The sequence below is a fragment of the Oncorhynchus nerka genome, linkage group LG7 (assembly GCF_034236695.1).
Source record: "Oncorhynchus nerka isolate Pitt River linkage group LG7, Oner_Uvic_2.0, whole genome shotgun sequence".
NCBI classification, from domain to species: domain Eukaryota; kingdom Metazoa; phylum Chordata; class Actinopteri; order Salmoniformes; family Salmonidae; genus Oncorhynchus; species Oncorhynchus nerka.
This window is the reverse complement of record NC_088402.1, coordinates 91873771-91887349: the sequence shown is the minus strand read 5'-3', so window position 1 is coordinate 91887349 and position 13579 is coordinate 91873771. Positions and strand designations below refer to the sequence as shown.

General features: G+C 48.0%; 1 protein-coding gene across 1 annotated transcript; it reads left to right on the top strand.

Annotated features, from left to right (window-relative positions):
- Positions 1–246: 246 nt before the first annotated feature.
- LOC135572364 (uncharacterized) lies at positions 247–11912 on the top strand. Its single transcript, XM_065020056.1, has 3 exons — positions 247–313; positions 10801–10922; positions 11118–11912. The coding sequence occupies exons 1-3, from the start codon at positions 247–249 to the stop codon at positions 11910–11912; spliced, it is 984 nt and encodes a 327-aa protein (XP_064876128.1).
- The last annotated feature ends 1667 nt before the right edge of the window (positions 11913–13579 follow it).

The following is a 13579-nucleotide window of genomic DNA, read 5'->3' as shown; positions in this document are numbered from 1 at the left end:
ACAATACACACATTTCAAAACTGTTGTTTTATGATTTGATGCAGTGAACAAGTGTCTTTGTAAATTACTTGGTAATAAATACTAGGTACAATATATATATATATATATATATATATATATACCAAAATGTGTGGACACCCCTTCAAGTTAGTAGATTCGGCTATTTCAGCCACACCCATTGCTGACAGGAGTATAAAATCGAGCTCACAGCCATGCCCTCTCCATAGACAAAACATTGGCAGTAGAATGGCCTTACTGAAGAGCTCAGTGACTTTCAACGTGGCACCGTCACAGGATGCCACCTTTCCAACAAGTCAGTTTATCAAATGTCTGCCCTTCTAGAGCTGCCCCGGTCAACTGTAAGTGCTGTTTATTGTCAAGTGGAAATGTCTAAGAGCATCAACGACTCAGCCACAAAATAGAAGCACAAGCTCACAGTACGTGACCGCTAAGTGCCGAAGCACATCGAATTTGGCTGTCCTCGGTTTTCAGCACTCACTACCGAGTTCCAAACTGCCTCTGGAAGCAATGACAGTGCAAGAACTGTTCAATTATAATTTATGAAAATGATTTCCTTTGCCGATCAGCCGCACACAAGCCTAAGATCACCATGTGTAATGTGCCAGCTGCCAGCTGAACACTACCTGTCCCAATGCATAGCGCCAACTGTAAAGTTTGGTGGAGGAGGAATAATGGTCTGGGATTGTTTTTCATGGTTCGGGCTAGGCCCCTTAGTTCCAGTGAAGGGAAATCTTAATGCTACAGTATACAATGAAATTCTAGACATTTCTGTGCTTCCAACTTTGTGGCAACAGTTTGGGGAAGGCCCTTTCCTGATTTTGCATGACAATTCCCCCGTGAAGAAAGTGAGGGCCAAACAGAAATCTTTTGTCAAGATCGATGTGGAAGAACTTGACTGGCCTGCACAGAACCTTGACCTTAACCCCATCAAACACCTTTGGGATGAATTGGAACGCCGACTGCGAGCCAGGCCTAATCATCAGTGCTCAACCTCACTAATGCTCTTGTGGTTGAATGGAAGCAAGTCCCTGCAGCAATGTTCCAACATCTAGTGGAAAGCCTTCCCAGAAGAGTGGAGGCTGTTATAGCAGCAGAAGGGGGGGACCAACTCCATATTAATGTCCCTGATTTTGTAATGAGATGTTGGATGAGCAGGTGTCCACATAAATGTAGTGTATATAGAATGGGTTAGGATGCCTGAATGCTAACGGCTCAGTCATCTACAATGTCAGCTCATGCCAGAACATTTTAGACCAATACTTCAGTGTCCATTTTTGAGGAAATAACAGGAAGTGACAGAAATGTCCTTTCTGCCCAATACAACTAAGAAAGTAATGTCATTTCTCTTGCTGTGAGAGGGTAGTGTCATAGTTCATTTTCGGGATGCCTAGAAGACGCAAGACATTAATATGGACATGACAGAGAGTCCTCCGTGCATTCAGGCAGCCAGGCTCAGAAGAGGCATTTGATTGGATTACATTTGAGACACTCCATCACAAACAATCATCTGGACCACCAATCCGTAGAGACTCGACTCGGACGAAATTCTCTCTCTCTCTAACGCCCCTTGATCCACCTCATCATCAAACAGAGCGCAACATCTCCTGAAAGCCCCATGTCAGGATGAGAAGTCTAAGATTCCCCAATCTGTAGTAGGCTATCTAGACCTTCAGTCTTGCTGCCACTAGACCCTCTTGACCCACCACTTTAACAGACGCCTGTCGCTGTATAGAGTTCTTCCTGGTCTTGGCTACTTGGCTACTTGGCTACTTACCTGACAGGTTTTAACAGGACTACCAGGGGCGGCATGGGACAAAAATTCTGCCCTGGCATTTCATCCCCACGGGCCCACTTTCTGTCTTTTGATCAGGTACTGCAGGAATGTCTACCAATGCCACATCTTTTTTGGGGAGAAATTACATTGGTCACTCAAAATATTTATAATATATAAATAGTTCTCACTTTAGATTAGAGACAGCAAAAAAATACTTTACTAATGATTTGCAAATGGTTTACCAATGTAGTGATGAATGGTTAAAGCAAAATATTAGGCTACAATTCAATCGACAAAAAACAGAGAAGGAGAGAGAGAGACTTCCTGTTCCTTAATGTTGTGGCTGTATATTACAGACAGTGGCTACATTAAGGAACTTGCAGTCTCTCTCTCTCTCTCTCTCTCTCTGCATGCTGGGAGTGATTGGTGCATGCTGGGAATTGTTTGAGTGAAGGAGTGTGTGTGTTGTGGAGAGTTAGATATTCACAACTTTCTTTCGGTTTGCTATTTCTTGGTGGCATTTTTTTGGTTTTCTTCTGTGCATGATTAAGGTTATTATTTTTGTTGTGGTAGAATTAAGTATTTTGTTTTTCGTATCGAAATTACCCTGATTTTGGCGGGGATGGCAGCGGCTTTAGGTGTGTTACTGAAGCTGCCGTGACGGTGGAGGAATTTCTGGTCGCCGTAGGAGAGAAGGTGGGATATGAGAATATTGCTTATGCATCTCGGATGAATTAAGCTGTGGTGGTATTTCTTAAAGAAGAGTGTCTGGTTGATCGTATGGTTGAGCATGGCGTACTTCTTAAAGAAGAGCGTCTGGTTGATCGTATGGTTGAGCATGGCGTACTTCTTAAAGAAGAGCGTCTGGTTGATCGTATGGTTGAGCATGGCGTACTTCTTAAAGAAGAGCGTCTGGTTGATCGTATGGTTGAGCATGGCGTATTCTTAAAGAAGAGTGTCTGGTTGATCGTATGGTTGAGCATGATGTACTTCTTAAAGAAGAGTGTCTGGTTGATCGTATGGTTGAGCATGGTGTACTTCTTAAAGAAGAATGTCTGGTTGATCGTATGGTTGAGCATGGTGTACTTCTTAAAGAAGAGTGTCTGGTTGATCGTATGGTTGAGCATGGTGTACTTCTTAAAGAAGAGTGTCTGGTTGATCGTATGGTTGAGCATGGTGTACTTCATAAAGAAGAGTGTCTGGTTGATCGTATGGTTGAGCATGGTGTACTTCTTAAAGAAGAGTGTCTGGTTGATCGTATGGTTGAGCATGGTGTACTTCTTAAAGAAGAGTGTCTGGTAGATCGTATGGTTGAGAATGGCGTACTTCTTAAAGGAATGTTTATTCAAGTTACGCCGCTTTTTTCCCCGTCAACAAGGGTAACGATTTCAAATGTACCACCGTTTATTCCAAATGAGCTATTGGAGCGCGAGTTATTGCGCTTTGGGAAGTTCCCCAGTTCAATTAAGGTTGCCCCGTTGGGTTGCAAACACCCGGCGTTGCAACAGGTAATGTCTTTTCGGCGACAGGTGTTTATGTTTTTGGACTCACCGGAGCAGACTTTAGAGTTATCGTTTAAAATCAAGTATGACAATAGAATGTATATGGCTCATGCTAGTACGGGTAGTCAACGGTGTTTTGAGTGTGGGGATGTTGGTCATAAGCGACATGCTTGCCCGAAAAGGGAGAAGGCAGAGGGAGGGGCACAGGTGGTCATCGTAACGCCTGGGCCCGCTGATGTAGGGAGAGGTGAGCCGACAGAGGTAGAGCAGCCACAAGCATCTGTTGCTGAGGAACAAGTTATCCGTGTTGAGGGCACGGGGTTGCAACTTGTATTAGAGGGAAATGTTGTGCTACAGAAAAGTATTGTTGTAGAAGGTAAGGATGTATCTGAAGAGCCAGTTCCTCAGACTGGTGAGCAGGTACCCAGTATGAGTAATGGGGTAAAGGAGGGGGTTCATGTGGAGCTAGGCTCCCAAGTAGTGGAGGAGATGCCCACTATGAGTAATGAGGTACAGGAGGGTTTTCATGTGGAGCTAGACTCCCAGGTAGTGGAGGAGATGCCCACTACGAGTAATGAGGTACAGGAGGGTTTTCATGTGGAGCTAAGCTCCCAGGTAGTGGAGGAAATGCCCACTACGAGTGCTGGGGTTCATGTGGAGCTAGGCTCCCAGTTAGTGGAGGAGATGCCCACTATGAGTAGTGATGTTCAGGTGGGGCTAGTCTCCCAGGTAGTGGAGGAGATGCTTGGTATGAGTGATGAAGTGCAAGTGGGGAGTGTTGAAAGGGATGTGGTAGAGGGGAGTCAGTTGTCTGTGGTCTCAGCTGAGGAGGATCAGGAGAATGATATGGATATCTCTTTAGATATGACAGCTGCTGGTGAGGACTCAGTTTATGATCTAGAGGTAAATGGGTTTCTGGATCAGACTTTTGGGAAATCTGTCAAATTGGCAGATTATTTTGATGTTGATAAGTTTGTGAGGTCTGCTGTGATGTTACAGAATACGGTGGGGTTAGATCAGTTGAGTGAGAAGAAGCGGTTTCGCTTGAGGAAATGTATTACTGCTGTTGCAGCAGCAAAAGGTGGTGGGAAACGTGTTCAGGTTAAGAGAAGAAAAAAAATAATGATGATGATCATGCTTCATAGGGTATCTTTTTTCTCCTTGGTTTCTCTGTGGTTTCTTCTGCTTTGCTTTTCTCTTTTCTATATGGAAGTATTAAGGGTAGGTCCCCTTAATATTAATGGGGGAAGGGACAGGAATAAGAGGGCTTGGGTATTAGAAGTAATAAAACAGAAAAGGCTTAATGTAGTTTTCCTACAGGAGACACATAGTGATGAGGCTAATGAGGTTGACTGGGGTATGTGGTGGGAGGGGCAGCATGTACTCAGTCATGGTACTAATTTCAGTGCTGGGGTGGCAATCTTGTTTTCCTCAGGCTTAGGGGTGACTGTGGTATCTACAGCAGAGATTGTCAAGGGTCGGGTTTTATTGGTCAAGGTGGATGTTATGTTATGTTTTTTTTTTTTTTATTTATGTTTATGCTCCTAATGAGGGTACAGAGCGTATTGCTGTTTTTGATCAAATACAGGAAACCTTAAGACAGTGTGACCAAGAGGGGTGTATGGTTTTAGGGGGTGACTGGAATTGTACAGTGGATTTTACTGTTGATCGCACCGCTGAAGAACCTCACATGCAGTCAGCCACTTGCCTGTCTTGCCTATTAACTGAGTTTGAGCTTTCTGGTGTGTGGAGAGTCAGGAATGCAAAAGTTAGGCAGTACACATGGCTTAAAATGAATGAAGGTCGTGTCAGTGCAGCAAGGTTAGACAGGTTGTATGTATCTGAGCAATACTGTAGTAGGGTTGGAAAGTGTGCCATTACTCCTGTGGGTTTCTCTGATCATCATATTGTTACTGTTGATATTCACTTGTTCTGTCCACGAAGGTCATCACCTTACTGGTATTTTAATGTTAAATTGTTACATGATGTCATGTTTTGTGAAAGGTTTTTGTTGTTTTGGGAAAAATGGAGGGTTATAAAGGGGCATTTGAGTCCTTGAGACAGTGGTGGGAGGTTGGGAAGGCCCAGATACGAGTATTTTGTCAACAGTATACTGCTCTGTCTCAAATTGAAGTTAAAGAGACTATCAAGGCCCTTGAACAGGACATCAAGTCTATTGAATTGAAGCTGCTCACTCAGAACGACCCTGGACTAGTCATGAACTTACAGGACAAGAGATATGAACTGAGGTCGTTTCTGCATGAAAGAGTGAAGGGTGCCTTGATTAGGTCTCGTTTCGCTTCCCTCAAGGATATGGATGCTCCTAGCGCTTAAAAAAAACTAGGACAGTCGACATTTCAACGTAAACAGATGGTCTGCCTTCGTCTCCCTGATGGGAAGGTGACCACGGATGACAGTGAAATGCATCAACATGCCGTGGATTTCTACTCGTCCCTTTATAAGGCGGAGGATTGTGACTCTCTGTGTACTGAACAGTTGTTACATGGTCTTCCTCAATTGGGACCTGAACAGAGAGTCGCATTGGACGCTGACATTACACTGCAGGAGCTGTCCACAGCAGTTATGCAGCTCTCAACAGGCCGAGCCCCTGGCATCGATGGTTTACCATCTGAGTTTTAAAAGCACTTTTGGGGGTCTATTGGGGAGGATTTCTATGAAGTGGTGTGTGAATCTTTTCATGAGGGTTCTCTTCCTGTATCCTGTCAACGTGCTGTGCTTTCACTGTTGCCAAAAAAAAGGGGGATTTGGCTCTCGTAAAAAATTGGAGACCTGTTGCTTTGCTGTGCGCAGAATACAAAATTGTTTCTAAATGTCTCTCAAACAGGTTGAAAGAGTATCTGAGATTGTTGATCCACAAGGACCAGTCCTACTGTGTACCTGATCGCTCTATTCTTGACAACTTGTTTCTGATGAGAGATGTTTTAGACATTTGTAAACTGTCTGATGTAAATGTGGGTTTACTTTTGTTGGATCAGGATCGTGTGGACCATCAGTACTTGTTTAAAACAATGAAAGCCTTTGGGTTTGGGGATGTTTTTCTGTCTTGGGTGAATTTACTGTATGCTGGAGCCTCATGTATGGTGAAGGTGGGTGGTGGTTTAAGTTGCCCCATCCCTGTCGAAAGGGGCATCAGGCAGGGATTCCCAATTTCAGGGCAGTTATATAGTCTGGCGTTTGAACCAATGCTTTGTTTTTTAAGAGCGAAGCTTACTGGTTTTTCTGTGCCAGGTGTAATGAAGGGTCCCACGATAGCACTGTCTGCGTATGCAGATGACGTGACAGTTTGTATTACAGGGGGTGAGGATGTTAAGGTTCTCTCAAACACTTTAAAGGTGTATGAGGGACCTCCTCAGCTAGAGTCAATTGGGGAAAGAGTGAAGCGCTGTGGGCAGGTCAGCTTCAGATGGGGTCTGCTCCACGGTTACCAGGGGGGCTTCAGATGGGGTCCTCTCCACGGTTACCAAGGGGGCTTCAGACTGGGTCCGCTCCATGGTTACCAGGGGGGCTTCAGTGGGGCAGAGATGGGATGAAGACTGTGGGTTTTTCTAGGCTCTGATGTCTTTTAGAAAAAGAACTGGGAGGGTGTAGTGGAGAAAGTGTGTGCCAGACTGTCAAGGTGGAAATGGGTGCTGCCCCAGCTGTCTTTTAGGGGACGGGTCCTGGTAGCTAATGATCTTGCTGCCTCTACCCTGTGGCAGCTTCATCTGCAGTATGTGACTGACACTTCCAATTCTGATCGGTGGAAGGAGGGTCTGGATTATTTGAAGAGGACGTGGGGATGCTGCTTTCCTTCGATACCCCGGAGCTGGGGGAGTTCAAGGAGGTGGGAAAGAAGGCCATGTACAGCATATGTGTAAAGGTGTTCCATGCCTCTTCCCTGGAAGGGGTAAAATCGACGAGGTAGGCGGATGTGCTTGGTCCAGGTGCCTCTCCAAAAGGCTGTTGGCGATCATTAATATAAACTGCCTATTGATAAGAGGACAGCTGACCTCCAATGGAGGGTAATACATGGAGCTATAGCCACTAACATGCATCTGGTACACCTGGATCCTACTGTTGGGGAGGGGTGTCCATTCTGCATCTGGTACACCTGGACCCTGCTGTTGGGGAGGGGTGTCCATTCTGTGTCTGGTACACCTGGACCCTACTGTTGGGGAGGGGTGTCCATTCTGCATCTGGTACACCTGGATCCTCCTGTTGGGGAGGGGTGTCCATTCTGCATATGGTACACCTGGACCCTACTGTTGGGGAGGGGTGTCCAATATGCATCTGGTATACCTGGATCCTACTGTTGGGGAGGGGTGTCCATTCTGCATCTGGTACACCTGGACCCTACTGTTGGGGAGGGGTGTCCATTCTGCATCTGGTACACCTGGATCCTACTGTTGGGGAGGGGTGTCCAATATGCATCTGGTATACCTGGATCCTACTGTTGGGGAGGGGTGTCCATTCTGCATCTGGTACACCTGGACCCTACTGTTGGGGAGGGGTGTCCATTCTGCATCTGGTACACCTGGACCCTACTGTTGGGGAGGGGTGTCCATTCTGCATCTGGTACACCTGGACCCTACTGTTGGGGAGGGGTGTCCATTCTGTGTCTGGTACACCTGGACCCTACTGTTGGGGAGGGGTGTCCATTCTGCATCTGGTACACCTGGACCCTACTGTTGGGGAGGGGTGTCCATTCTGCATCTGGTACACCTGGATCCTCCTGTTGGAGAGGGGTGTCCATTCTGCATCTGGTACACCTGGATCCTCCTGTTGGAGAGGGGTGTCCATTCTGCATCTGGTACACCTGGACCCTACTGTTGGGGAGGGGTGTCCATTCTGCATCTGGTACACCTGGACCCTACTGTTGGGGAGGGGTGTCCATTCTGCATCTGGTACACCTGGACCCTACTGTTGGGGAGGGGTGTCCATTCTGCATCTGGTACACCTGGACCCTACTGTTGGGGAGGGGTGTCCATTCTGCGTCTGGTACACCTGGACCCTACTGTTGGAGAGGGGTGTCCATTCTGCATCTGGTACACCTGGACCCTACTGTTGGAGAGGGGTGTCCATTCTGCATCTGGTACACCTGGACCCTACTGTTGGGGAGGGGTGTCCATTCTGCATCTGGTACACCTGGATCCTACTGTTGGGGAGGGGTGTCCATTCTGCATCTGGTACACCTGGACCCTACTGTTGGAGAGGGGTGTCCATTCTGCATCTGGTACACCTGGATCCTCCTGTTGGGGAGGGGTGTCCAATATGCATCTGGTACACCTGGACCCTACTGTTGGGGGGTGTCCATTCTGCATCTGGTACACCTGGACCCTACTGTTGGGGAGGGGTGTCCATTCTGTGCTGAGTCTGAATCTCTGGCACATCTGTTTTTACTGTGTCCCAGGTTGGTTGGGATGATTGAACTGATCACTGATTGGTTCTCAACGTTGGGAGAGGTTTTCTCTTCCCAACTGTATATATTTGGGCCAAAGTACAGTCAAAAGGGTGTAGTTGTGTTGCTTAATTTTGTGTTAGGGGCAGCAAAATTAGCGATATGGAAGACCCGAAAGAACAGCATTCGGGGACAGGGGTCTGTGGATGTGGTGGGAATGCTGGAGGGAATGTTGGCAGCGAGACTAAGGGTTGAGTTTGCCTATTACAAACTTGTCAACCATATCGATCTGTTTTTGAGTATATGGGGTATTCAGAGGCTGTTGTGTTTAGTTACTGTGGAGGAGGAATTGGAGTTGTGTTTTTAATTGATGTGTAACTGTGGTTTTGTATGAGTATTTATTGTCTGGTAGGCCCCCAGACCCAAGGCAGAGTTCATCTCAGCCTATGCCTCCCTCCAGTCCCTCGACTTCTTGGCTCTGACGGAAACATGGATCACCACAGACAACACCGCTACTCTTACTGCTCTCTCTTCGTCCGCCCACGTGCTCTCGCACACCCCGAGAGCTTCTGGTCAGCGGGGTGGTGGCACCGGGATCCTCATCTCTCCCAAGTGGTCATTCTCTCTTTCTCCCCTTACCCATCTGTCTATCGCCTCCTTTGAATTCCATGCTGTCACAGTTACCAGCCCTTTCAAGCTTGACATCCTTATCATTTATCGCCCTCCAGGTTCCCTCGGAGAGTTCATCAATGAGCTTGATGCCTTGATAAGCTCCTTTCCTGAGGACGGCTCACCTCTCACAGTTCTGGGCGACTTTAACCTCCCCACGTCTACCTTTGACTCATTCCTCTCTGCCTCCTTCTTTCCACTCCTCTCCTCTTTTGACCTCACCCTCTCACCTTCCCCCTACTCACAAGGCAGGCAATACGCTCGACCTCATCTTTACTAGATGCTGTTCCTCCACTAACCTCATTGCAACTCCCCTCCAAGTCTCCGACCACTACCTTGTATCCTTTTCCCTCTCGCTCTCATCCAACACTTCCCACACTGCCCCTACTCGGATGGTATCGCGCCGTCCCAACCTTCGCTCTCTCTCTCCCGCTACTCTCTCCTCTTCCATCCTATCATCTCTTCCCTCTGCTCAAACCTTCTCCAACCTATCTCCTGATTCTGCCTCCTCAACCCTCCTCTCCTCCCTTTCTGCATCCTTTGACTCTCTATGTCCCCTATCCTCCAGGCCGGCTCGGTCCTCCCCTCCCGCTCCATGGCTCGACGACTCATTGCGAGCTCACAGAACAGGGCTCCGGGCAGCCGAGCGGAAATGGAGGAAAACTCGCCTCCCTGCGGACCTGGCATCCTTTCACTCCCTCCTCTCTACATTTTCCTCCTCTGTCTCTGCTGCTAAAGCCACTTTCTACCACTCTAAATTCCAAGCATCTGCCTCTAACCCTAGGAAGCTCTTTGCCACCTTCTCCTCCCTCTTGAATCCTCCTCCCCCCCCCCCCCCCCCCTCCTCCCCTCTCTGCAGATGACTTCGTCAGATGACTTCAACCATTTTGAAAAGAAGGTCGACGACATCCGATCCTCGTTTGCTAAGTCAAACGACACCGCTGGTTCTGCTCACACTGCCCTACCCTGTGCTCTGACCTCTTTCTCCCCTCTCTCTCCAGATGACATCTCGCGTCTTGTGACGGCCGGCCGCCCAACAACCTGCCCGCTTGACCCTATCCCCTCCTCTCTTCTCCAGACCATCTCCGGTGACCTTCTCCCTTACCTCACCTCGCTCATCAACTCATCCCTGACCGCTGGCTACGTCCCTCCCGTCTTCAAGAGAGCGAGAGTTGCACCCCTTCTGAAAAAACCTACACTCGATCCCTCCGATGTCAACAACTACAGACCAGTATTCCTTCTTTCTTTTCTCTCCAAAACTCTTGAACGTGCCGTCCTTGGCCAGCTCTCCCGCTATCTCTCTCAGAATGACCTTCTTGATCCAAATCAGTCAGGTTTCAAGACTAGTCATTCAACTGAGACTGCTCTTCTCTGTATCACGGAGGCGCTCCGCACTGCTAAAGCTAACTCTCTCTCCTCTGCTCTCATCCTTCTAGACCTATCGGCTGCCTTCGATACTGTGAACCATCAGATCCTCCTCTCCACCCTCTCCGAGTTGGGCATCTCCGGCGCGGCCCACGCTTGGATTGCGTCCTACCTGACAGGTCGCTCCTACCAGGTGGCGTGGCGAGAATCCGTCTCCTCACCACGTGCTCTCACCACTGGTGTCCCCCAGGGCTCTGTTCTAGGCCCTCTCCTATTCTCGCTATACACCAAGTCACTTGGCTCTGTCATAACCTCACATGGTCTCTCCTATCATTGCTATGCAGACGACACACAATTAATCTTCTCCTTTCCCCCTTCTGATGACCAGGTGGCGAATCGCATCTCTGCATGTCTGGCAGACATATCAGTGTGGATGACGGATCATCACCTCAAGCTGAACCTCGGCAAGACGGAGCTGCTCTTCCTCCCGGGGAAGGACTGCCCGTTCCATGATCTCGCCATCACGGTTGACAACTCCATTGTGTCCTCGTGCCAGAGCGCTAAGAACCTTGGCGTGATCCTGGACAACACCCTGTCGTTCTCAAATAACATCAAGGCGGTGGCCCGTTCCTGTAGGTTCATGCTCTACAACATCCGCAGAGTACGACCCTGCCTCACACAGGAAGCGGCGCAGGTCCTAATCCAGGCACTTGTCATCTCCCGTCTGGATTACTGCAACTCGCTGTTGGCTGGGCTCCCTGCCTGTGCCATTAAACCCCTACAACTCATCCAGAACGCCGCAGCCCGTCTGGTGTTCAACCTTCCCAAGTTCTCTCACGTCACCCCGCTCCTCCGCTCTCTCCACTGGCTTCCAGTTGAAGCTCGCATCCGCTACAAGACCATGGTGCTTGCCTACGGAGCTGTGAGGGGAACGGCACCTCAGTACCTCCAGGCTCTGATCAGGCCCTACACCCAAACAAGGGCACTGCGTTCATCCACCTCTGGCCTGCTCGCCTCCCTACCACTGAGGAAGTACAGTTCCCGCTCAGCCCAGTCAAAACTGTTCGCTGCTCTGGCCCCCCAATGGTGGAACAAACTCCCTCACGACGCCAGGACAGCGGAGTCAATCACCACCTTCCGGAGACACCTGAAACCCCACCTCTTTAAGGAATACCTAGGATAGGATAAAGTAATCCTTCTCACCCCCCTTAAAAGACCTAGATGCACTATTGTAAAGTGGCTGTTCCACCGGATGTCATAAGGTGAAAGCACCAATTTGTAAGTCGCTCTGGATAAGAGCGTCTGCTAAATGACTTAAATGTAATGTAAAATGTATTTAAAACTCAAACTCTCTCTCTCTCTCTCACTATCTCTCTCTCTCTCTCTCTCTCTCTCTCTCTGTCTCTCTCTCTGTCTCTCTCTCTCTCTCTCTCTCTCTCTCTCTGTCTCTCTGTGTCTCTGTGTCTCTCTGTCTCTCTGTCTCTCTCTCTCTCTGTCTCTCTCTCTGTGTCTCTCTCTCTCCCTCTCTCTCTCTCTCTCTCTCTCTCTCTCTCTCTCTCCTCTGTTTTCTTTTATTGAATACAATATTCAACCTTCTGTGTTTTTGTCAACGGGACTAGTTTATGTGGACGCATATAGATTTCCAGCGTTGTGCTTCATTTCACATTTGCCGCGCTTGAATGCGTATCTCTCTTCCAAGAAGTGACGGGCCTTTCAGCGAATGAAATAAGCAGGAGGTAGGAGGGAGGCGGGACTTTCCAGCCTTCCATCGGGGGGAGGGGGGAGGGGACTAATGTAATGTCATCGGACCATGCCCCCCGGAGCGTGAAGTCACAAGCTCTGCTGGTCGACTACTGCGTAGCAACCTAGCGGTGCCAAAAGCCCTGGTCTGACCTAGAAAGCCTATGCCAATGATGATCTCCAGAATGGCCATTTTGGGCTTTAAAACATTTTTTTGTATAATCAAGTTTGATCCCAAAAGAGAATAATTTAAAAGTTTCTACAAATCAAGATATTTAATTAAATACTGATCCATTCTGAGTAGAACAGAGGATGACAGAGTGGAGAAGAGAGGATGACATAGTGGAGAACAGAGAATGACAGAGTGAATAACAGAGGATGACAAAGTGAATAACAGAGGATGACAAAGTGGAGAAGTGTCACGATGGTCTGTAGAATAAATGGACCAAGGCGCAGCGTGCGTAGAGTTAAATGAAACTCACCAAAAACAACACAGAACAAAACGAACGTGAAGCTATGCAGTGCTCACAAACAACACTACATAAACAAGATCCCACAACAAACATGTGGGAAAAGGCTGCCTAAATATGATACCCAATCAGGGACAACGATAGACAGTTGCCTCTGATTGGGAATCATACCAGGCCAACATAGAAATAACAAAACTTCAATGCCCACCCTAGTCACACCCCGACCTAACCCACAATGGAGAATAAAGGATCTCTAAGGTCAGGGCGTGACAAGAACAGTTTTTTTTTTTTTTTTATTTTACCTTTATTTAACCAGGCAAGTCAGTTAAGAACACATTCTTATTTTCAATGACGGCCTGGGAACAGTGGGTTAACTGCCTGTTCAGGGGCAGAACCACAGATTTGTACCTTGTCAGCTCGGGGGTTTGAACTCGCGACCTTCCGGTTACTAGTCCAACGCTCTAACCACTAGGCTACGCTGCCGCCCCAAGTTGATGCCAGAGTGGAGAACAGAGGAAGACAGAAAGGAGAACAGAGGATGACAGAGTGGAGAACAGAGGATGACAGAGTGGAGAACAGATGATGACAGAGTGGAGAACAGAGGATGACAGAGTGGAGAACAGATGATGACAGAGTGGAG